The 22,888-nt window shown below is 34.7% G+C and overlaps 5 protein-coding genes across 10 annotated transcripts; 4 read left to right on the forward strand and 1 right to left on the reverse strand.

Moving 5' to 3' along the window:
* Nucleotides 1-1,187: 1,187 nt before the first annotated feature.
* Nucleotides 1,188-3,996, forward strand: PEX11C (peroxin 11c). Of its 3 annotated transcripts, none has more exons than XM_012988209.2 (8): nucleotides 1,188-1,373; nucleotides 2,498-2,706; nucleotides 2,816-2,890; nucleotides 2,976-3,050; nucleotides 3,131-3,211; nucleotides 3,313-3,387; nucleotides 3,469-3,642; nucleotides 3,736-3,996. In XM_012988209.2, exons 2-8 carry the CDS (start codon nucleotides 2,515-2,517, stop codon nucleotides 3,769-3,771), a joined length of 708 nt encoding a protein of 235 aa, XP_012843663.2. In that variant the 5' UTR covers nucleotides 1,188-1,373; nucleotides 2,498-2,514; the 3' UTR covers nucleotides 3,772-3,996. The 3 variants fall into 3 exon arrangements, with proteins under 3 accessions (XP_012843663.2, XP_088670240.1, XP_012843664.2); XM_088814114.1 differs by having other exon boundaries at nucleotides 1,234-1,373; nucleotides 2,508-2,706; XM_012988210.2 differs by having other exon boundaries at nucleotides 1,309-1,541.
* Nucleotides 3,997-4,204: 208 nt separating this feature from the next.
* LOC105963757 (putative transcriptional regulator SLK2) lies at nucleotides 4,205-7,588 on the forward strand. 3 transcript variants are annotated; one of them, XM_012988208.2, is made up of 10 exons: nucleotides 4,205-4,912; nucleotides 5,176-5,379; nucleotides 5,459-5,587; nucleotides 5,712-5,760; nucleotides 5,920-6,137; nucleotides 6,288-6,359; nucleotides 6,464-6,513; nucleotides 6,596-6,686; nucleotides 6,961-7,015; nucleotides 7,193-7,588. In XM_012988208.2, the coding sequence occupies exons 2-10, from the start codon at nucleotides 5,236-5,238 to the stop codon at nucleotides 7,234-7,236; spliced, it is 852 nt and encodes a 283-aa protein (XP_012843662.2). In that variant the 5' UTR covers nucleotides 4,205-4,912; nucleotides 5,176-5,235; the 3' UTR covers nucleotides 7,237-7,588. The 3 variants fall into 3 exon arrangements, with proteins under 3 accessions (XP_012843662.2, XP_088670229.1, XP_088670226.1); XM_088814103.1 differs by having other exon boundaries at nucleotides 6,964-7,015; XM_088814100.1 differs by having other exon boundaries at nucleotides 4,840-4,907.
* Nucleotides 7,589-8,513: 925 nt separating this feature from the next.
* LOC148772484 (transcriptional corepressor SEUSS-like) lies at nucleotides 8,514-10,707 on the forward strand. The gene is made up of 9 exons (XM_088815084.1): nucleotides 8,514-8,725; nucleotides 8,862-8,987; nucleotides 9,078-9,126; nucleotides 9,250-9,467; nucleotides 9,640-9,711; nucleotides 9,803-9,855; nucleotides 9,961-10,051; nucleotides 10,193-10,271; nucleotides 10,419-10,707. The coding sequence occupies exons 1-9, from the start codon at nucleotides 8,570-8,572 to the stop codon at nucleotides 10,442-10,444; spliced, it is 870 nt and encodes a 289-aa protein (XP_088671210.1). The 5' UTR covers nucleotides 8,514-8,569; the 3' UTR covers nucleotides 10,445-10,707.
* Nucleotides 10,708-11,498: 791 nt separating this feature from the next.
* Nucleotides 11,499-13,766, forward strand: LOC105963759 (putative transcriptional regulator SLK2). The gene is made up of 10 exons (XM_088814086.1): nucleotides 11,499-11,634; nucleotides 11,771-11,976; nucleotides 12,144-12,266; nucleotides 12,333-12,381; nucleotides 12,497-12,714; nucleotides 12,806-12,877; nucleotides 12,985-13,034; nucleotides 13,129-13,219; nucleotides 13,382-13,432; nucleotides 13,540-13,766. The coding sequence occupies exons 2-10, from the start codon at nucleotides 11,812-11,814 to the stop codon at nucleotides 13,579-13,581; spliced, it is 861 nt and encodes a 286-aa protein (XP_088670212.1). The 5' UTR covers nucleotides 11,499-11,634; nucleotides 11,771-11,811; the 3' UTR covers nucleotides 13,582-13,766.
* A 6,836-nt stretch (nucleotides 13,767-20,602) lies between these two features.
* On the reverse strand, nucleotides 20,603-22,644 carry LOC105963760 (F-box protein At4g00755). Of its 2 annotated transcripts, none has more exons than XM_012988212.2 (6): nucleotides 22,462-22,644; nucleotides 22,105-22,230; nucleotides 21,568-21,990; nucleotides 21,308-21,474; nucleotides 21,102-21,220; nucleotides 20,603-20,984 (listed from the first exon to the last, which is right to left on the reverse strand). In XM_012988212.2, the coding sequence occupies exons 2-6, from the start codon at nucleotides 22,214-22,216 to the stop codon at nucleotides 20,738-20,740; spliced, it is 1,068 nt and encodes a 355-aa protein (XP_012843666.1). In that variant the 5' UTR covers nucleotides 22,217-22,230; nucleotides 22,462-22,644; the 3' UTR covers nucleotides 20,603-20,737. The 2 variants fall into 2 exon arrangements, with proteins under 2 accessions (XP_012843666.1, XP_012843667.1); XM_012988213.2 differs by having other exon boundaries at nucleotides 22,105-22,225; nucleotides 22,462-22,603.
* Nucleotides 22,645-22,888: the final 244 nt, after the last annotated feature.

Here is a 22,888-nt window from a genome sequence, read left to right on the forward strand (position 1 = left end):
TGTAGGACTAATATTTTTCTCAAATGTTACCATAATTGATGTTGATGGATTCCCACGTTATCTCATTTCATGTAATTAGTCATAAAATGAATGAATGCCTCAGAAAATGAGTTTATATTGTTGCATTGGTCCCAAAATAATATCTATAAAGCAAGCGCACCATATAAATGGAGAACATCTACTTTTTTCATTGAAATAAGCGTACTCTAGGAATGGACAACACGTGCATCACCGGTGTAATGCATTCATTTTTATGTAGAATAAATTGTACCATAAGTATAATGATTTGAATTGTACCAATTTTATAATAAATTTAGTGATTAGTGAGTGTGGGAGGGACATAAAATATATTTTAAATGACTATTTTAAGATTGATGAACAATGGTGTTGCGTTTAGAGTTCAAAATGCCACAAAATGCCGACATGATACTCACTTAGACAACACGTACTTCACCACTGAACCAAATATACTTGATTTTAGACGTAAGCGTACTATGTTGATGCATTTATTCTACTACATGACTAGCAATACTAGTACTTTTCATCTCTTATTTCAACACCATCCAACCACACTAGCAATACTATTGTTTAATACGACATATACTGCTGCAGTCACATAAAACACAAAATGTTTCAAAAAATAATACGAGAAACGTCTTTCTCAAAACCTATATCAAACTATAAAACATCTTCTAAATATGTGGCTAGAACAAAAAAAATCAAATCTTGTTTTTTTTTTCCTTCACAATTCTTCGCAAATGGGTCTCTTTCCTCTTTTCATTTGGTTTTGTTCATGAGTTGTTTGCTTGCGCCTTTTCGTTTGTTGTTTGAAGAAAATAACTGAAAATTTGAGTTTTGAATTGGAACGGGTAAGTAAAGAAAAGAGAAAAGAGAAAGAGAAAAGGAGGAAAGAGGAAAAAGAAAAGAAAGAAAAAAGGAAGAGAGAGAAAATTTAAATGAAGAAAGAGACAGAGAGAAAAAAAAATAATATAACAATACAAACATAGGGACTGAATTACATGTGAAACTCTGCAGTAAGGACTGATCCGCCTATAAAACGTCTGTAGGGACTGATCCGCGTTTTAAGTTTGTATTTGAGGTTTATCTATACTTACCCCTTAAAAAAAATAATAAAAAATAATTTATTTATTTTTAAGTATAAATAAAAGAATTATAAATGGTGGAATAAAAAAAGAGAGGACCAAAACACGCCTTTGGCATTTATCAAATCATATCATCATCATCGTCATCACCAAACACTGTTGCTTTCTCGCACTAGAAAACAGAGATGAAATGAAAGTTTAGAGAGAGAGAAAATAATATAAAAATCATTATTGTAGATTTCAAGGCGGAAGGGTGCGGCACATTTCCCGGTAATAACAACCACTCCCCATCTGTATCTAAACATACATATATATATATATATATATATATATATATATATATATATATATATATACACACACGCACTTGTATGTACGTAGGTAATAGCCCTAATTTTTTGAATTCCTCTCTCGATTGGTACTGCTTTTCCATTTTAGGTACGGATTTGTCTTGTTCGATTGTTACTGGTTTAGCTCATGATTTGTCTCTTTTTTTTTTTCTGTATTTAATTCATGTTGGGATGAATAAGGATGAGCTGATGAATGAGTATGATTGGTTAATTCAAATATGTATTGATGGTGATTTCGAAAAAAAATATTTAGTTTTGGGTGATTTTATTGTTTGTGTTACTATCTTGTTAGAGTACTGGGCCATGGTTTTTCTGCAGGTGTGATGGTTGCTAAATTGTTATGTATTCGAAAGCCTTGATTACAGTCTATGGAATCGAATAATCGAACAGTTATTTTAGTCGATTTTCAAGAGCGAAGACGACTGTTGTAAACAGTTTGTACATAGGGTTTATATTTATTGAGCTTGATTACTCAGGAGCATATGACTATGGAATCGAATCATTGTATCTTTATGTTCTTATTCATCGGGAGCTCTATGAAATTAAATCTTAGAACAAAGATGTGTAGTAGCTATTTTATATTTTCATTGGCACTCGTTATTTATTGATCATTTACATGTGTTCTACACTCTTAAACACGGTATAGGTCTCCTTCACCCGAAACAAATGGTAATTAGAAAGAAATTGAATAACTGTCGTAGAAAATTGAAGAGATTATTACTTTAGGTTGTTTGTTTTAACTTTGACTGAAACTCTGTCTGAGAATGTGGCTTCACCAGAAATAAGTTTAATGTTAGTGTTTTTGTAGCTGATGACTCTTTCCATACCATAACGAAATCGATGAATTGTGGTGAAATATTTTTGTTACTTTTGTATGTAAAAGAATAAGTTAATGAGCAAAAGTCAAGAAATACTACAAAATCTGCACGCGTTGCAGTTCTCTTATTCTCTTGTGTGAATTAGAACTATTCTGGTTTGGGTTCTAATGTCTTATTTTCTTGGATTAAGGCACTATTCCTCCTGTAATATTCGTACCTTGTTCAGATTCTTCTAGATAAAACATGAGTTCGCTAGATGTTGCCAGAGCTGAGCTCGCCCTTGCCGTTTTATATCTGAGCAAAGGTGAAGCAAGGGATAAGATATGCAGGGCAATACAATACGGTTCAAAATTCGTGAGTAATGGAGAACCAGGCACAGCACAAAACGTTGACAAAACGACCAGCTTGGCTCGAAAAGTATTTCGTTTGTTCAAGGTTAGCTTTTAGAATAAGGAACCTGGGAATTTTAGAAGAGCTGTTTGAACCTCTCATCTATGTCATCTCTTCGGTCTTAACCCTTTTTATTTATTTTGTTATTTTACAGTTTATCAACGATCTGCATGCTCTCGTTAGCCCAAATGCTCCAGGAACTCCACTTCCTCTAATTTTGCTCGGGAAGGTATTGTCTCTTTAAGTAGATTATTCCTACCTAATCTTTGTTGGTATTTTAGTAATTTTACCCTTTTAGATGGTATTTATTGCAGTCCAAAAATGCCCTATTGTCGACTTTCTTGTTTCTGGATCAAATTGTGTGGCTGGGTAGGACCGGCATATACAAGGTATATCTTAAAACTTGTCTAGTTCAACAGATTTTTTGATGAAGAATTTTTTTGAACGAGCAAAATGTTTATGAATGCAGAACAAGGAACGTACAGAACTTCTTGGAAGGATATCTCTTTTCTGTTGGTTGGGTTCTTCTGTCTGTACCACACTCGTTGAGGTATTATTTATTTATTTTATTTTTCAGCTGTCAACACGTTTGAATAATTGCTGTGCGGTTATTACTTACTAAGCTATGTATATTTCTTGTTGTGGTTTAAGATTGGGGAAATTGGAAGGCTTTCAGCATCAACGAAGAAGTTAGAGAAGGCACTTAAGAATACCGACAAGTACAAGGTTCGCAATTTCTTGAAAATATAACAATTAGTTACGAAAATTTCCAAATTCAGACATCTACTTATTTTGTCATAACAACAGAACGAAGAATATCAGAGTAAAGTGAAGAAATCAAATGAGAGAACTATAGCCCTCGTTAAAGCAGGCTTGGATTTGGTAGTTGCTGTGGGTTTGCTTCAATTAGCACCCAAGAAAGTCACTCCTCGAGTAACGGGTGCATTTGGATTTACGAGCTCTCTCATCTCTTGCTATCAGGTTATCTTCATTTTACTATATTATGTGTAATGCTGACAGAAAAAACGATTATAAATTTTTACTTACACAGCTTTGACTTGTGTTTGTCTGCAGTTGCTACCATCTCCACCGAAGACTAAGACAACCTGAAGTTGAGGTTAAACAAAGCCTCAAATGTAATGAAACAATGATTTACACTAAGGAGAAGCTGTATGAATGAATGAATGAATTTGAGCAAAATTTACTGAAGTGTTTGTTTATTTTGCTGCACAATAGTAATAGCAATAATAATGTATACAGCATCCTTTTTTTTTTTTTTCTGTTTTTTGTTGTTAGAACCAAATAATAAATTTATGTTTTGCTGCTCTTTTCAAATGTTTATTTATATTGTACAAGATTTACATACCTTGGGAAAAAAACAGAAATGAAATGAACATTTTAGTTTAAATATGCTTAAATATGGGGACTGAATTGCAATTTTTCTAAAAGGGCCATTAAACCTAGTTCCTTTGTCCATTAACAGCGACCAACCCTTTAATTTTCATCGTCCTAAAAGGAAACTGAGGGGTAAAAACTGTTACAGATGATGGCGGCGGCGCAGGAGAGAAAAGAGGTGGCTGAGCGGTGGTGGATTGGAGAAGCGGCGGCGACTGGTTTGGGAGATCAAGCATTTGAATGCCGCTATTTTTGCTGGGCGGAGGTGATTTCTGGAATTGCTGTCTGTCACAGAGAAAGAGAAATGTCAGAGGTTTTCCGGCGAATTTGGAATTTCGCCGGAGAATTGGTTGTTGTGAGGTATGAGTATGGGTGAAGACCTCCGGCGCGATTTTCCCGGCGAATTGGTGTGTGTTTTCATTGAAGCTTTCCTGGCAGGCTGGGGGCAATTCTGCCATTTCACAGGCAAAAAGGAGAAAATCGCTCCAGCTGCGCGTGAAAGACACGATGTGCTCCTAGTCCTAGGGGTACGGATGGGTCATATGTTTTTTGACGGGGGTTATTTACCAATTAGGTATTTCAAAGTGGTACCTATTGCAATTAACTCAATAATAATAATCAATTGCTTACTTAGTAGCAGTTACCCGATATATTCCCGCTAAATTCAACTAACTGCTCACTGATGGCAGTTAAGAATTAAGAGTTCTCACCATTAATATATTCAATCTTCTGTTATAATTCTCTCTCCTTTATTTGTTCTTCAAGAGAAAAAAATCTCAACAACAGCACAATAATTTCGAGTTCTGATCTTCAAGAAAGCTCTGTTTCGATTCTCTCTCTGGATTCTTCGGGTCAGGTACAACCCATTTTGTGTTCCGATTTTTTTAAACGGTACATCCTTAGTTGTTTTATGTTCTACAGATTGATAACATTTGCCGTTCATTGAATTTTTCTGCTTCATATATATATATATATATATATATATATATATATATATATATATATATATATATATATATATATATATGGTAATCTATTCTTGTATATGTTCTTGAATTATGAATCTTGTTGAATTATATTCAGTACAATCCACTAAATTTGATCTGCTTTCTCATGCAGGTTCTGAGTTTACGTGCAGCGACCTTTAGATTCGAAACTTAAAGAAGGATTTCATTAGCAATGCATCGTAATCTACAGATCGATCAGCAAATCCAGATGCAGCAAGCCCAGATTCAGCAAGCCCAGATGCAGCCAAACTTCTTCGGAGTATGTTGGTCTAATCTTAAGAAGCACATTGATGCTCAACGAGATTATTATCGTCCTGTGAGTCGTACATTATTTAGTCTGCTATATATTATTCAAAGAGAATTGTCTTTAATTCTTGACAAAAATGTGATGGCAGCCTCACATCGGTTATTGGAGTAATTTTGTTCACGATTTGTACGACACGAGAGCAGTGGAGAAGTTGTGTGTCGATAAATGCAAAGACATTCAGATGTGCAAAAACCCGATTTGTATGGAAGTTGAAGGGGTACGTACATCTCATGCCAATATATCGTTTTTTATTTATTTCAAACAGCATCTAATTGACTAATTCTGTATTGATTTTATTTGTCAAACATTGAATGTTTCTTTTTTTCTTTTTGCGGGGTCAGTATGCCCGGCAATGCGATATCTGTGGGTCGTTGTCGAATAGAATTTTTGGTAAGTGATTTAAAGTAATGATCGATCTTTCTTTATCGAATTAAACGGGAAATTACTGTATTATGATTTCTTATAGTATAATTTATTAGGGCAAATATGAAGTGTGTTATAACTTATATAGTTATATATAATAATGTTGGTTGATTTCTGAATACGTAGAGGCAAATCACAACTCACTGCCACATGTGCTGGAGTCTAAATACCAGACCGGTCTAATGAGTGATGTCATCCTTTATGGCACGACTCGAGACAAATTCTTACCGGATGGAAACTTTTTGCTGGTATCCAGCAATACTGTTAGACATATGAAATACGCAGACTTTACCGTAGTTTACGAAGGAAAACTTTGTGTGGTGTTCAACAAGAATAATGCCAAGGTATAACTGAAGTTTCGTAATATGTATATTTTTTACGAACATATATATATATATATATATATATATATATATATATATATATATATATATATATATATATACTAGATTAATGTTGAAACTGTTTGTATGTTTATATGATTATTAATGCAGATATTATCATGGAACTTTTGTGCTAAAAATGTTGAAGTCCTTATTCCAGGTTATCAAATACCGGAATATTTGGTATGTATAATGTATTATTCTACAGCTTTTTCTCGTCGACCACTGCAGCAATGTTGTCTGAAAAAAAAAACTGTTTTTTTTTGTGCTTTGAATTCTTTTTGCAGCCACCAGGACTGCGGATGAATCGGTCTGTAGCAGTAATCAGTGTTAGGGGGTATATATGTACCATTTCTTATTTGGCCATAAATTTCTTACATAATGCTCTCCTGGTTTTATACATTGTTTGATTACGTCAGATTTGAGCAATACGCTGCTAAATATGGGGTTGATATCGATTCTCATATAGACAGATTTGGTCTTCCTCGGTTGTATACTAGATCCTTTATGGTAAGGACGAACGAAACACACACACACATATATATATATATATATATATATATATATATATATATATATATATATATATATATATATATATATATATATATATATATATATATATATATATATATATATATATATATATATATATATATATATATATATATATATATATATATATATATATATATATATATATATATACACACACACACACATATAAATCCTTATTTATTATTTCTGTTCACTCTTGATTTGACCATTTGTATGTTTTCTTCAGCAGCTTGATAATTTTGTTCCTAGTAATGATGACGACACGGGTAGTCGACCAACTGGTACGTACTACAGTGCAACTATATATGTACATCGTTTTAGTTCTTGATTTTTCGTTCCGTTTAATTTCTACATTTGAACTTGCAAGAAAATATATATATATATATATATATATATATATATATATATATATATATATGAGATGGCAATTAACTTGGAGACGTTTTTATTGTTTGCAGCGAACTTGATTGCATTAATCGACAAACGACAAGAAGGGAACTGAGAGCTGCAGCAGCTACATTGCAATATAACCATGTGACTAAATAGCCCTTATTTTCTGCCAGAAACTTTATGCCAAATTCTTGCATCTATAAGTAGTAGGATATATTATACATTTCTATCTTACATATATGAAAAAAGTTGACTTTTGAGATCAGTTTGACTTTTCTGAATATGAACTAGAAGAGTTGGGGGCCGAAAATTCAAATTAAGGTATTCGGTGCTCAAGTTTGAATACATATTTTTTGTTCGATATAAATGTTGAGGCTCGGTTCATAGTCGAGCTATCGATTATAGGATAAAAAGAAGTGACAATAATATAGTATGTGTACAATAAATGAAGTTTGATTTGTGTTCGGTTTGAGTAAAGCTCTAGTTTGATTGTTTTATTAAAATGAAATTCAAACTACAACTTTGGAGCGCAATCAAATGCTTAAAATATGGGGACTGAATTGCATTTTTCCAAAAACCATTAAACCTAATTCCTTTTTCATCGTTAAAAATAAAATAAAATAAAATAAAACCCTTCTTCACAAAATCCGATGCTCGCCAAGCACCACCGCAGAGAAAATCCATCGACGGGGTAGCTGAGGGGGGGAATAACTGTTACAGATGATGGCGGCGGCGCAGGAGAGAAAAGAGGTGGCTGAGCGGTGGTGGATTGGAGAAGCAGCGGCGACTGGTTTGGGAGATCAAGCATTTGAAGGCCGCTATTTTTGCTGGAATCGGAGTCTGTCACAGAGAAAGAAAAATGTCCGGCGAATGAGTTGTTGTTGTTGAGGTATTAGCATCGAGGTCGAGTGTGAAGACCTCCGGCCCGATTTTTCCGGCGAATTGGTGTTTCCATTGAAGCTTCCCGGCAGGCTGGGGGCAGTTCTGCCATTTCACAGGCAAAGATGAAAAGGAAATCGCGCCAGCAGCGCGTGAAAGACACGATTTGCGAATTAGGTATCTCAAAGGGGTACGTAGTGCAATTAACTCAATAATAATAATAATAACAAATTGGGTAGTTAGTAGCAGTTACCCAATATATTCAGCCCCAAACTCTCATTGTGATTTCCCGCTAAATTTCACAATAAAAAAAGTCCTTTGGGCTCACTGGTAGCAGTTAAGAATTAATAGTTCTCACCATTTTTAATATTTTCAAGCTTCTGTTATAATTCTCTCTGGTTCCGATCTTCAAGAAAGCTCTGCTTCAATTCTTTCTCTAGGTATATATATATATATATATCCTTGTATTATATTCAGTAAAATCCCCTAAATTGATCTCTGCTTTGCTTTCTCATGCAGGTTTTTTATTTTAAATTTGAAACTTGAAAAAAGGAATTTCGCTAGCAATGTTTCGATCATCAAAATCACCGCTAGAAATGGTGAACGAGAATCGAGAGTTCGAAAGGGTACTCCGGCTTGAAGCGAATATGACAAAAGTCATCCGCGATTATCAAGCCAAGTTCAATAGTTACGTTAATGGTCGACGAGATCATTTTCGTCCGGTCAGTCATAACTTTTTTCCTTTTTTTTTAAATCTGTATATACGAATCACATTTCATTAATATATATAATAGCTTATTTCAATTATTCTTTGGCATATTTAATCATAAATTGTTTTAATTCTTGAAAATGTGGCAGCCCAATATTGGTTTTTGGAGCAAATTTGTTGGAAAATTTTACGACCCGAACGCCGTGGAGACGTGGTGTTTCGAGAGATGCGAAAACAGTGAGTTGTTCACAAAGCCCCGCACCGATCTAATTGGGGTAATTTGAGTAATTTCTTGTTTTTTTTTTTCCTTTTTTCTTTTCCCCTCAAATTTCTTCTATCTTGTTTTTAACTGTTTTTTTTGTCAGAATGTTAGCCTGTGTAACATCTGTGGATCGTCGTCGCGGAATATTCTTAGTAAGTTATAATCTGCTCATCGATCTTTATTTATCGAAATAAACGGGAAATTAGTTAGATTATTATATATGATCTCTTATAGAGTATAACTTATATAATGTAGCTTGCTTTCTGAATTTGTAGAGACAACTCCCGAGTCAATGCCACTTGTATTCGAATCTTTATACGAGACTCAGCTAATGAGTGATGTCATCGAGTTAAATGAGACTCGAGAAGAGTTCTTACCAGATGACACTTTTTTGTTTGAAAGCCACAAATCTTGTAGATATATGATATACCGAGAATTTGACATAATTTTCATGGGTACAATTCGTATCGTATACACCAAGAAACAATCTCAGGTATTATTGAAGCTAAGATATATATATATATATATATATATATATATATATATATATATATATATATATATATATATATATATATATATATATATATATATATATTCGAATTAATATGTTGTACTAGATTAATGTTGGAACTATTTGTATGTTTATATGATTATTAATGCAGATATTATCATTGAGATTTTGTGCTGAAGCTGTTAAAGTCAGTATTCCAAGTGATCAAATACCACCATCATTGGTACGTATAATGTATTTCTACAGCTTTCTCTTCGACCACTTCAGAAATCTCGTCTGTAAAAAAACCCGTCTTTTTTCTTCTTCTTTTGCAGTCATTTTTATATCCGACGGTGTACGAACGCAATGTACTAGTCAGTGCGGAGGCGTATGTACCAATCTTGTTGTGTAATTAATCCCATTTATTTCTTTATTTTTCTGTATATTTCTTACATAAAGATTCTGTTTTTGTGCTTTGTTTGTTTTACGTCAGATTTAAGCATTACGCGACTGCTCGTAAGTTTAATATCAACTATCATATCGACAGTACTTGTCTCCCTCGATTACATCGTGGATGCTTTTTGGTAAGACCAATATATATATATATATATATATATATATATATATATATATATATATATATATATATATATATTATATATATATAAATAAATCCAACAAATATTAGTTTCACTTTTGAAAATATGATCGTTTCTCATCTTCAGAAAGTTCAAATGATTGAGACTGCTCGTTTGATGAAAGATCTGATGAACCGCACCTTGAAAAACCAACTTGGACCAAAGGGTACAGTTCATATACATATACATATATATATATTATTCTTTTTAATCCTCGTTTTAAGTCTTGATTGTCGTTTAATTGCTACGTGCGAATTTACTTGAAGAATATATATTTAGATTATTCAATATGTTTGAACGTTATTGTTTTCAGCGAACTACAAACTTTCTGGCATATGATGAAGGAGTCGAGAGCTGCAGCAGCTACATTTGGCATCTATTAATAATCGAGGGGAATATCCATAATATTTTGTGCTGGGGAAACAGAATTATGTTTAGATTCATGTTGGTTATGTCTATACATTTCGATCTTTGTTGTATATACACATTACGGTACATCTCGATTTTACGTATATACTATCATTCTGAAAAGTAACTTTTGGGAGTAAATGTTTTGTTCAATTTGATACATAGTAATTTGAGGGTTTGTCATTTTATTTTTACTTTTGAATTACGAACTTTTTAATACTTAGTAATTAGAAAGGGTGAGCTTCTGTACTAATATTGAGCAATAGTATTAACTTTATAGTTATTGAATAACAAAGTATTAGGAGCTGATTGTTATTAAGGTATAATATGAAGGACCAAAATGTATTTATTCTATTTCTACCCAATTTACAATCAACATAAAAGTTATTCGTAATTGAAACCCCCAAATCAAAATTTTAGCAAAATCACAAGATCCATCAACGGAGGCGATGAGGTTCGGGGTTTGGAGATGGTTCGGGATCCGTGAAAAAGCGGCGGCGCAGGACAGAAAATGGTGGCTGAGCGGTGGCGGATTGGATAAGCAGCGGCGACTGGTTTGGGAGAGCAAGTATTTGAAGGCCGCTATCTCTGCGTGCTGTCCGAAGCTTTCCGGCGAATTGATTTGTCCGGAATTAGGGATTTCCTCGGAGAATTGGTTGTTGTGAGGTATAAAGCATACCTCCGGCGAATTGGTGTGTTTTCATTGAAGCTTTTCCGGCAGGGTGGGGGCAATTCTGCCATTTCACATGCAAAATGAACAGAAAATCGCACCCAGCAGCGCGTGAAAGACACGATGTGCTCCTGGGGGTATGGGGTCACATTTTCTATTTGACAGGGGCTGTTTGCGAATTAACTATTTCTAACGGGTACGTATTGGAATTAACTCAATAATAATAATAATAAAATTGATTAATATCTCCTTGTGATTCCCGCGAAATCTCACAATCAAAAAAAGGCCGTTGGGCTTGCAACTGCTCACTGATGGCAGTTAACGCTTAAAAGAGTTGATCTCACCATTAATATTCAAATTAAATATACAAGCTTCTCTTATAATTCTCTCTCGTTCATTTGTTCTTCAAGAAAGCTCTGTTTCGATTCTTTTTCTGGGTTCTTCGGGTCAGGTATATATATATATATATATATATATATATATATATATATATATATATATATATATATATATATATATATATATATAGATGTTCTTGAATTATATTCAATATAATCCCCTAAACTGATGTATGCTTTCTCATGCAGGTTTTTTGAGTTTAAATTTGAAGCGTGTAATTTCACTAGCAATGTCTCGACCACCAAGACCACCACGTTATATGACACCGCTAGAAAAGGAGAATCGAGAACTCCAAGAAAGAGTCGAGCTGCAGCGGGCGCAGGCAAAAGCCATCCGCGAATATGAAGCCATGTTCAATAATTACCTTAATTCTCGACGAGATCATTTTCACCCGGTCAGTCATATGTGTATATTTTTTATTTTATTTTATTTTATAAATATATATATATATATAATAGCTTGTTGATATTTATTTCTTTTCTTTTCCCCCAAATCACCCTATTTCGTTTATTTTTTGGCATATTCAATCATAAATTGATTTAATTCTTGAAAATGTGGCAGCCCAATATTGTCTTCTGGAGTAAATTTGTTGAATATTTTTACGACACAAACGCCGTGGAGACGTGGTGTTTCAGGAATTGCGAAAACATTCAGTTTTGCAAAAAGCCTAGCATGGATAAAAGGGTAATTTTGGTAATTTCTTCAGTTTTTTTCCCCCTCAATTTTTTTAACTTTTTTTTTCTTTTTCAGAAATTTCGCTTCTGTAACATCTGTGGGTCGATATCGCCAAATACTTTTGGTAAGCAGATCGATCCTTATTTATCGAAATAATAACGGGAAATTAGTTAGGGTATTATATATGATCTCTTGTAGAATATAACTTATATAATGTAGCTTGCTTTCTGAATTTGTAGACACAGATACCGAGTCAATGCCAGGTGTATTCCTATCTACATACGGGACTGGTCTAATCAGTGATGTCATCGAGTTTGACACGGCTCGAGAAGAGTTCTTACCAGATGGAACTTTTTTGTTTGAAGACCATAAATCTAATAGACAGATGAGATACAAAGACTTTAACGTAGTTTTCAATGGAACAATTCGTATCATATGCTCCAAGAATAAACCTCAGGTATTATTGAAGCTTATATATATATATATATCCTATTAAGTTGTACTAGATTAATGTTGGAACTATTTGTATGTGTATATAATTAATGCAGATACTATCATTGGAATTCTGTGCTAAAGCTGTTCAACTCAAAATTCCATATTATCAAATACCACACTATTTGGTATGTATAATGTATTTCTACAGCTTTCTCTTCGACCACTGCAGATATCTCGTCTGAGAAAAACCCGTCTTTTTTTTTTCAATTGTTTTTATAATTTTTTTTGGCAGGTACCTGCATTGCCGCCCACACGCTATATTGAAGTCACGGTGCAGAAGTTGTATGTACCAATCTTGTGGTGTAATTAATACCAATTATTTATTTATTTTGCTTTATATTTCTTACATAAAAAGATTTTGTTTGATTTAAGTCAGGTTTGAGAGATACGCTGCTGTACGTAGGTTGGATATCAACTCTCATATCGACAGTATTGGTCTTCCTCAATCATATCGTAGACACTTTATGGTAAGGCCAATATATATATATATATATATATATATATATATATATACATAAATCCTCTGTTCTTCAGAAATCTTGTTTGTGGTAAGGACAAGTATTTATTTGCTCCAACAAATATTAGTTTGATTTTTGATGAATATATGACCGACCGTTTCTCATCTTCAGAGACTTGAAGAATATATGAAAGATACGTCGAATATATCGAACCCTAACTTGGTACAGTGCATCAACTTTTAAATCCTCGTTTTAAGTCTTGATTGTCATTTAATTGCTACGTGAGAATTATATGCAATATAAATATATTTGAACGTTATTGTTTTCAGCGACTACTGAATTGTGAGCAGCAGCTGCAGCAGCTACATTAGGCATCTATTAATAATCGAGGGGAATATCCGTAATATTTTGTGCTAAAACATCTATTTCTATCTTTGTTGTATATACATACATATATACCATCATTCTGAAAAGTAACTTTTGGGAACAAGTGTTTGTTCAGTTTGATAAATCATTTGTGAATTAATTTGAGCAATATACTGAGTTTCTATATGTTGGATATTTCGAAGCAATTTATGAAAAATATATAGTAGTACTATAAAATACGGCAACCCCCTAATTGATATAAGTATAAAATATGGTTGCCATTATTCAATTTTACTTTTCATTTTCTGAATATGAACTAGAAGAGTTGAGGGCCGAAAATTCAAATTAAGGTATTCGGTGCTCAAGTTTGAATACATATTTTTTGTTCGATATAATGTGTAAATGTTGAGGCTCGGTTCGAAGTCGAGCTATCGATTATAGGATAAAAAGAAGTGACAATAATATAGTATGTGTACAACAAATGAAGTTTGATTTGTGTTCGGTTTGATTGTTTTATTAAATGAAATTCAAAATACAACTTTGAAGTGCAATCAAATGCTTAAAATATGGGGACTGAATTGCATTTTTCCAAAAATCATTAAACCTAATTCCTTTGTCCATTAATCGGGACTGAATTGCAATTTTTACCGTTAAATAAAAATAAATATTAAAACCCTTATTTACAAAATCCGCCGCTCACCGCAGAGGAAATCCATCAACGGGGTAACGGAGGGGTAAAATCTGTTACAGATGATGACGGCGGCGCAGGAGAGAAAAGAGGTGGCTGAGCGGTGGTGGATTGGAGAAGCGGCGGCGACTGGTTTGGGAGATCAAGCATTTGAAGGCCGCTACTTTTGCTGTGCGGAGGTGATTTTCTGGAATTGCTGTCTGTCACAGAGAAAGAGAAATGTCAGAGGTTTTCCGGCGAATTTGGAATTTCGCCGGAGAATTGGTTGTTGTGAGGTATGAGTATGGGTGAAGACCTCCGGCGCGATTTTCCCGGCGAATTGGTGGCGTGTGTGAGTTTGTTTTCATTGAAGCTTTCCCGGCTGGCTGGGGGCAATTCTGCCATTTCACAAGCGAAAGTGAAGAGTAAATCGCTCCAGCTGCGCGTGAAAGACACGATGTGTACGGACTACGGATACCTTGATTTTTTTTGAGATGTGCACCATTTCCACCCTCATTTTATCTCATTTCACCATCAAAATTTTAAATAAATAAATAACATAATATAAAATATCTGAAATATCCTTCATACGTATTCATTTAATTATTTTTCTAATCCACCACCATCAATTTACTAACTTCATCTTCTCAATGACAACATAAAGAAAATGTTTCTGGAAATTAACACCATTCCATTTTTTTATAAATAAATTTCACCATTAAATAAAAAATGAATAAAAAGAATCTACAATCGGGGATATCCATCGCAAAAAATCTCAAAAAATACTATGAAAGTACTCCCTCTCCTAGCCCATGGCGCCGCCGCATCCTATGCATTCCTCCTCGACTTATATGTTCATACGATCAACATAAATATTCCATATAGAGGAACTCGAAGGGCGGATCTTTCCAATTTTTTTATCGATGCGATCCAAATCCAAGAAATTTAGAGAAGAAGACAATATAATAGCAATTGGGATATTGGTTTAATTCCGGCTCATTGATTTTCTTGAACATTTTTTGTTCTCAGTTTCTCACTCCTCTCTGGATAACAACCAATAAACAATTGTCGTAATTTCTAAAGCATAAATATATTTAAGGGTTTTTTTTAATGGACATTAATTATGTCGTTCTAGATTAACTGATTTCTTCTTTTTTAATTTTTTTGGTCTAAAAAGGTTTGTGTTATGGAAGTCTATGAAGAAAAATAAAATATTGGAGAAGATGAAGAGAAGTGACGGTGGTGGATCAAAATTGTGATTTAAAAGATTATTAATTATTAAGGGTATTTATGATATTTTATGTTATATTATATTATGTATTTAAAATTTGGTGGTGAAATGAGATAATATAAGGGTGGAAATAGCATGACTCTTTTTTTTTAGCCTGGGGTATATGGGTCATATGTTTTTTGACGGGGGTTATTTACGAATTAGGTGTTTCAAGGGGGTACCTATTGCAATTAACTCAATAATAATAATAATGAATTGGGAGCGACTAAAACAAATACCATTTTTTTCTCACTTCAATACCACCAACATAAAAAATAAAAAGATAATAAATAATAAACAGGTAATGACATTATTACTCTTAATGAAAATCAATACAACACATAAAATTTGTGTGGTATTGATTTATTAAGGATATTGATGTCATTACCTATTTATTTTCTATTTTTTATGTTGGTGGTATTAAAGTGGAAAAAAGAAAAGTATTTGTTTTAGCCGTTCCCAAATGAATTGGTTACTTAGTAGCAGTTACCCGATATATTCCCGCTAAATTTCACAATCAAAGGGCACTTGCAAGTTGCAACTAACTGCTCACTGATGGCATCAGTTAAGAATTAAGATTTCTCTCTCCTTCATTTGTTCATCAATACATTCAAGCTTCTGTTATTATTCTCTCTCCTTCATTTGTTCTTCAAGAAAAAAAAACTCAAGAACAACACAATAATTTCCAGTTCTGATCTTCAATAAAGCTCTGTTTGAATTCTTTCTCAGGTACAAGGCATTTTGTGTTCCGATTTCAAACGGTAGATCTTTAGTTGTTTTATGTACATTTTCCGCTTCTTGAATTCTCAATAACATCGCTTTCTCTCGTGTTTTATTTTCTCATGCGGGACTGAGCAGCAAACTCAAAATCAGATCCTACCATGTCTAAACATAATCCACAGGTGGACGAAGAATTGGTATACAATTGTATATCCAAGCTCAGATGGTACACCGATGAACGACAACATAATAATCAGGTGAGTTGTTAATCTCTATTTTTCATTTTCCGTTACCCTATTTCAATAAATTTATGTGATTTAAGTGTTTTCTTGAAATTTGTAGGGTGACATGAACCACTGGAAAAAATTCGTTAGAGAGCATTACAACTTCAACTGCGTCGAAACGTGGTGTTTTCAACCGTGCAACAATATTGATATTGTCAATATGCCATATTACAGTGATCTGGATATGGTTCGCTGATAAGTGTTCATTTTGCATGATTTTCACTTATCAATTCTTCGAGTTTTGGTCTTCGTCGTCCGAGTTTTCGGCTTTATTTGTATATATTATGTTGTTTTTGTTTTATTTATATTTTAGGTAAAGATAAGATATTTTTGCCGATTCGAGACGATTTTGGAAGCGAAGCCGATAATCACACCAAACACATGCAAAAGTGCATTCTCGCGGATTGTGGCAGTGTTTGGTATTTCAAGCATAACTTTCTCATGCGACCTCCGATTGGGCTGAGTCAAGTGGATTTAGAAAGCTAACTTCAAGGGCTACAACTTTTGTAATGCACAATTGTCGAATTCAGGCTGAAAATGGGTGAAAATAGTGTTTGAAGTTGATGTAGAGGCCAGATCGCGATCCAGAACCACCGGATCGCGATCTGGTGGCAAATTCCAGTAGCAGCGAAAAGTTGGGGCAGATCGCGATCCGCACTTCCTGGATCGCGATCTGGGAAGGCGGTGCGCAGTTTCGAGGTTGCCAGATCGCGATCCAAGAAGCCCAGATCGCGATCTGGGCACATAAATCGAGACTAGATATTTTTCTTTGATTTCTCACTATAAATAGAAGGTATATTTTTCATTTTATAAAATCTCGACATATATCTCGACCTCTTCTTCGGTTTTTCTTCGGTTCTCGCCAGTTCTTCGCGGGAAGCTTCGACGAGGGTTTCGACTCGGGTTTTTCATAAGCTTTTCTTTACGTTTAGTTTATAATTTCTCGTGTTCTTCATTTTGATGCTATGTTTGTAATGAACTGAGCATTTTCTTCTAGGGAAATGAAACCTTGTATATATTGATTTTGATTTCCAGATCTGTGATCTATTTGTCATTCTTTGATTATGTTTATGTTTTCCTGTATTAAATGCTTTCGATTGTTTGGCCAACAGTTGAATTGATTCTAAATGGGAATGAACTCGAGAGAGGATTTCTCGTTTTATTTTAGGAAAGCATAGCTCGGGTTGTGGAAACGGAGACGTGATGCACCTCGGGTAGCCCTTAAGGACTTGACATAAATGCTCTCTTAATATCAGGTTCTGAACGGAGACGTCGGACATGTGGGTAGACTATAACTACACTAGAGAAGGGGGTTAGGGTATTTTAGTGTCTGGGTTAGCGAACATAGAATTGATAATAGATTAGGATTTGTAGATCTTTATCGATAGTATACTGGTGGATTTTACCCTAGAAGCCATCACACGTCGGAATTCCTTGCTTGTCCTGGCTGACCGGTGTTTTTATTATTGGTTCCTTTTAGCTTCATTTTATCTCCCATCCTTTCGATCGTCTAAATAAAGTTTAGGATAGTATAATTACGGTATTTGGTAAATTTAGGAACTTAATTCCCTGTGGATCGATATCTGGAATACACTATTCTACAAAACGCGATATTGTACACTTGCGGTAATTCATACGTAGGTTTTACGCGTATCATTCGCCGGAACGGTCGGAACGGCCGTTTCGGAATGGGAACCGTGCCCTCCGTTCCGGAATCCGTAACCAGAACGGTGTTTGCATCGTGACTCGTCGGAACGCCGAGAAATCGGTGGGATGGGCGAGACGGAGCCACGGAACGGCCCCGACGCGGCCGGAACGGCACCGGAACAGTGCCGGAACTAGAAAAAAGAATTTGAAAAAAGAAACAAATTTGACTAAAATAAATAAGGAAAAAAAATAAAAAAAATAAAAAAAAATAATATGATGGTGGTGGTGGCCATGTTAGATAATGAAGATTCCCCTGAATCACAGATCTTTGGCCTCACTCATTAATTATATCCTACACAATTTCAGCTCGTATTCTACTTGGTATTAATATTGCTTGTATTTTCATAATATTCTTTGTAATATTTATTTTTGAAATTGTATAATATTTTGCATATTATTGAATTGTAATATTGTTATTAAAAACATATTTGAAATATATTGTATTTTTTTAACAATTTAATTAAAATGTATCCGTTTCGGTCGCGACGCAGCCGCGACGTTGCAACGGAACTAGAACGGCAGTGTCCGCGACAATGCACTATTCCATTCTGACGAACCATGGGTAAGTCTGTCTCAATCCCAGTTATTTCTTCAGTTTTTTTTCCTCTTAATTTCTATCTTGGTTTTTTTTTAATCAGGTATATGGCGTTCGTCAGCTCATTTTGGTATGTGACTTTTCAGTATTTTTTTCCCAACAAATTAATATGCTCATTCTTCTTGAAACAAATTAAGATGCTCAATTTTCTGTTGCAAAATTAATGACTAAACTGAACGTCTTAACACTCAGTTCTGACAAAGTTTTTAATCGTGGGGCATTGTGCAATTATCTCTTTGTTCTAAAGGGTTGTGTTCTTTTTTCTTTTTTATTGTGAATGCAGAGGCGACTACAAGGTCACTTCCAATGTATGGAAGTGCAAATTTGAGAATGGTCTAATTTCGGATTTTATAAATTTCTGTTCTCCTCGAGCAAAAATCATTGCTAATGGAAATATGTTGCTGTTAGAGGATAGAGTAGTTCGAAAAATGGAATACCAACGTTTTCCTATGAATCTCAAATGTATTAGTTGGAGCAGCTCGAGCATCGAAATTCTCAACTGGAGGAATCAATAGCAGAGCATTCTATTTCGCAGCTCACTTTATATAATCACGAAAAACAACATCATGCGAGTGCCATGGACTACTGGGAGCAATTTTACAGCTCCCATACTATTGAGAGATTGTGTTTTGCAAGCATGGATGGAAGGCGGGAATTTGATTATTATCTTTGGCTTTTATTTGTTTCGCCCCTAATTTTATCTTGTTTATCTGTTTTTGGTCAGGCTCCTTGCAAGTGTAGCTTCTGCGGTTCGTCACATAAAAGTAAGTGGTTTTTAAACTATCTCTTATGTTATTAAGATTTCTTATACATTCGTTTAATGCAGAGGCAAAAGGCAGTGAGCTGCCAGATATAATAAGAAGTAAATACGACATCAGTGGTCTAGTTAGTGACTGCTTCAATTTCCATACTCCAAGGAAAGCTCCTAGCACATGGTCGATTTCTGTTGGAAGACCAAAGACAATTAGGAAGATGGTATACAAGGATTTTGCTGTCTTTTATGTAGGAAAATTACGAATGGTGCAAAATAGTTCGAAAGTATTCAATCTCTTGGAACTTTATTTTGTCATAATATTGTACATACACTCATTGGAATTTTGCGTTAAATCATTTGACATTCGAGGTCCACTCGATCGTATGTCCGGAGCACAGTCGCCGTATGATGGCTATGTACTACTGAACGATGAGATGTTGGGTAAGGACAATAATAATATAAGTGTATTCCTATGATGATGATTGATTTTATCCTACCGCATGGGGTCAGTTTCTAGAGCATCTAATGAAATTAAAGTTCTAGGGTACATTCTAAAAGACAAACATAATAAATATTTGTAGTATGGGGTCAGTTTCTAGAGCACCTAATGAAATTAAAGTTCTAGGGTACATTCTAAAAGAAAGATAATAAATATTTGCATGGGTCAGTTTCTAGAGCACCTAATGAAATTAAAGTTCTATTGTACATTCTAAAAGACAAGCATAATAAATATTTTAGAGCACCTAATAAAATTTAAATATTTTAGAGCACCTAATAAGTTTTAGGGTACATTCTAAAAGACAAGCATAATATATATTTTCAGTTGGCAAATAACATTCTAAAAAATAGTTTATAATTTGCTAAAAAATTAGTTAATCCAGTAATATCTATCAATCAACTTTACTTATTATTTATTAATTTTATTAAATTCTATAAAATTGGTACCTAGCATTTACTATTAGAGTAGGGGTGTAGGGTTCGAATCCTACCCCGTTTTGAACGATTAAGTTTCTTGTTCTTGCACATATGTTGTAAACATTCAGGTATTTGCAATTAGCAAGTAAACCATATCCACATAAGCTCTGGTTACATATATCCAACTACTATAAAATATAGGTACATGTAATTATATTACACACACACAAAAAACAGGCATTAGTTTCATCACCACCACTCGTCTTCATCGGACATAAGCACCTCCTCGACCATCTCCGCGGGCAGTAAAGCCGCCATCACCGCCGAAGTTTCATCGTCGGAGTCGTATTTAGACGGCACACTCTCGCCGGAGATGCTTCTAAGAACATAGTCGAGACCATGCGGGTAGTACCTTAGCCCAAACTCTCCCGATGGATACATTTCAAGATTGTATGCCGGGTCAAGAGATTGCCCCAAAACCCTAACGTAACCCAAACTGCAACCACACAACGAGTTTACTAAGTAAAACTTTACTAAATAAATTAAGGAGAAAATGGGTTTTTTTTAGTAAGAGAAAACGGAAAACGGAAAACGGAGAATTAGCGAGACTTACCATATATAGTACAGTCCGTTTATTTCTTCCATCTGGGCCCTACCGAGAAGCTCCACCTGAAAAACCCCACCAACGCAAATAACGGGTTCCGGTAGCTTGAATTGTTGCAAGCATGCTTCCTGTTTTATTACAAGACCCGTAATTTCGAATAAAAAATTTGATCTTATTACAATTTTTTTTTTTTTTTAGCAAAAACGTAAAAGAACCTGTGTCATAGGAAACTCCGGTGAAGTATATGTCCATTCGTACTTGTCGACACAAGGCTTGTCAACCGGAAATACTTCCATTCCCATATCTTGTGTCGATTTCGGATGACCCATCCGAAAACGCACCGACTTTGCCGAGTAAACAGGTTTTCCAAACTCCCAAAATGCTGGCAACAAATTAAAGTAACAAAATAAGATAACAAAAAAAAATGACGACGACAACGAAAATTGAAAGAGAATTAGGTAGAGAGAGAGATCACCTTCAAAGGGTCGTATATTGACTTCAGTGACAATGCACACACCCGATTTGAGTCTGTAGATTATATTCTCGGGTACATCGGGATCGACCTCTCCTTTACTAGACCAGTACGAAGCACCGTTTGGGTATCGATCGATCGGAGTCAGAGTGTTGATAATGTTTTCTGCTAGACCGTGATCTGTGCTTGAAGCACCGATTGGGAAAGCTAAGATGTCGTTCGGATAAACGATCTGCTTCGCGAGAGGGTGAAGGAGAGAAGAGAAGATTCTGTGTTCGGTCTCGAGAGTCTCCCAGTTGACGGAGTTTCTAGATCCAATATCCAACAGTTTGATTATCCCGTCACCTTCTTCGACTTCACACGCAATGCTGGTGATTATAGGAACCCTTTTTAACCATAGCTTTTTGCAAATTCCATTTGCAATCACTGCCCCAATGTGAACAAGCTAACATTATTACTGGAAAAAAAAAATAAGATTGAATAATTCAAGTCGCCGAAATCAGCTGATTCAACTCACCGGAATCAGCTGAGTCAACTCACCGAAATGACGCCACGACTGTGAAACGGCGCCGGCGCGTATCACATCAACTGGATCGTTCAAAAATCCCAGGATGTGAGAAGTTACATCGTTCGCGAAGAGATCCACCTCCATTCAGATATTCTGCCCTAATTAACAACGAATTAGTAAAATTAGGTCTAATGCAATTCAAATCTGACAATTGAACACAATTGAAATTCAAAATTGTATTCATACACTGAAATTTAAATAGAAAACAAAAAAGCAAAAATGCAAACATAAGAACAGGCAAAATGGGGGCAAGCACCACCAATAAATTACCAAAAAACCTAAAATTCGGCAAGAATAACAGAGAAATCGTACAGATCAAATGAATTTACCTTTTATTGTAATGAAGATCCAACCTTTTCGATCAAGAGAATTGAGCTTTCAGAGGGAATTTCCACCAAATTACGAAAATTGATAAGAACAAGGGAAGAGGAAAACACAATTCAGACTTTGTAAAATGACGATTCCACCCCCAACTAAATTTGAATATTTACTCACATTACCCACTAAAATTTAAGTTTGTAAAGTACTTCCCCCACAAAACTTTATTATTTTCCATTTTACCCCCAAAAATTATTTTTTTTAGAGAAAATGAATTGATAAGCAATCGAGTCGAGTTCTAATCAAGCGAATACGAATTAAGTTCAAGTAGCTTGATTTTTCGAGCTCGAACTTCATACATCATCGAACTAAACTCTGTAAAATTATCTTCATTATGTTGACAAATCGACTCTAACGAGCTTCCAACGAGCAATCTCG

This window comes from Erythranthe guttata, chromosome 2 (genome assembly GCF_056151865.1).
Source record: "Erythranthe guttata isolate IM_541 chromosome 2, IM_541, whole genome shotgun sequence".
Classification (NCBI taxonomy): Eukaryota; Viridiplantae; Streptophyta; class Magnoliopsida; order Lamiales; family Phrymaceae; genus Erythranthe; species Erythranthe guttata.

Excerpts from the sequence above, each read along its gene's own strand:
- LOC148772484 (XM_088815084.1), top strand. The coding sequence starts at position 8,570 with ATGTTTCGATCATCAAAATCACCGCTAGAAATGGTGAACGAGAATCGA. Across the intron at positions 9,712-9,802 it reads ATCAAATACCACCATCATTG|TCATTTTTATATCCGACGGT; the intron begins GTACGTATAATG and ends CTTCTTTTGCAG. Across the intron at positions 10,272-10,418 it reads AAACCAACTTGGACCAAAGG|CGAACTACAAACTTTCTGGC; the intron begins GTACAGTTCATA and ends TATTGTTTTCAG.
- LOC105963760 (XM_012988212.2), bottom strand. The coding sequence starts at position 22,216 with ATGGAGGTGGATCTCTTCGCGAACGATGTAACTTCTCACATCCTGGGA. Across the intron at positions 21,475-21,567 it reads CAATATACGACCCTTTGAAG|CATTTTGGGAGTTTGGAAAA; the intron begins GTGATCTCTCTC and ends ATTTGTTGCCAG. Across the intron at positions 20,985-21,101 it reads AACGGACTGTACTATATATG|TTTGGGTTACGTTAGGGTTT; the intron begins GTAAGTCTCGCT and ends GTGTGGTTGCAG.
- LOC105963759 (XM_088814086.1), top strand. The coding sequence starts at position 11,812 with ATGTCTCGACCACCAAGACCACCACGTTATATGACACCGCTAGAAAAG. Across the intron at positions 12,715-12,805 it reads GCTCCAAGAATAAACCTCAG|ATACTATCATTGGAATTCTG; the intron begins GTATTATTGAAG and ends TAATTAATGCAG. Across the intron at positions 12,878-12,984 it reads ATCAAATACCACACTATTTG|GTACCTGCATTGCCGCCCAC; the intron begins GTATGTATAATG and ends TTTTTTTGGCAG.
- PEX11C (XM_012988209.2), top strand. The coding sequence starts at position 2,515 with ATGAGTTCGCTAGATGTTGCCAGAGCTGAGCTCGCCCTTGCCGTTTTA. Across the intron at positions 2,891-2,975 it reads CTCTAATTTTGCTCGGGAAG|TCCAAAAATGCCCTATTGTC; the intron begins GTATTGTCTCTT and ends TATTTATTGCAG. Across the intron at positions 3,212-3,312 it reads TCTGTACCACACTCGTTGAG|ATTGGGGAAATTGGAAGGCT; the intron begins GTATTATTTATT and ends TTGTGGTTTAAG.
- LOC105963757 (XM_012988208.2), top strand. The coding sequence starts at position 5,236 with ATGCATCGTAATCTACAGATCGATCAGCAAATCCAGATGCAGCAAGCC. Across the intron at positions 6,687-6,960 it reads TGTATACTAGATCCTTTATG|CAGCTTGATAATTTTGTTCC; the intron begins GTAAGGACGAAC and ends TGTTTTCTTCAG. Across the intron at positions 7,016-7,192 it reads CACGGGTAGTCGACCAACTG|CGAACTTGATTGCATTAATC; the intron begins GTACGTACTACA and ends TATTGTTTGCAG.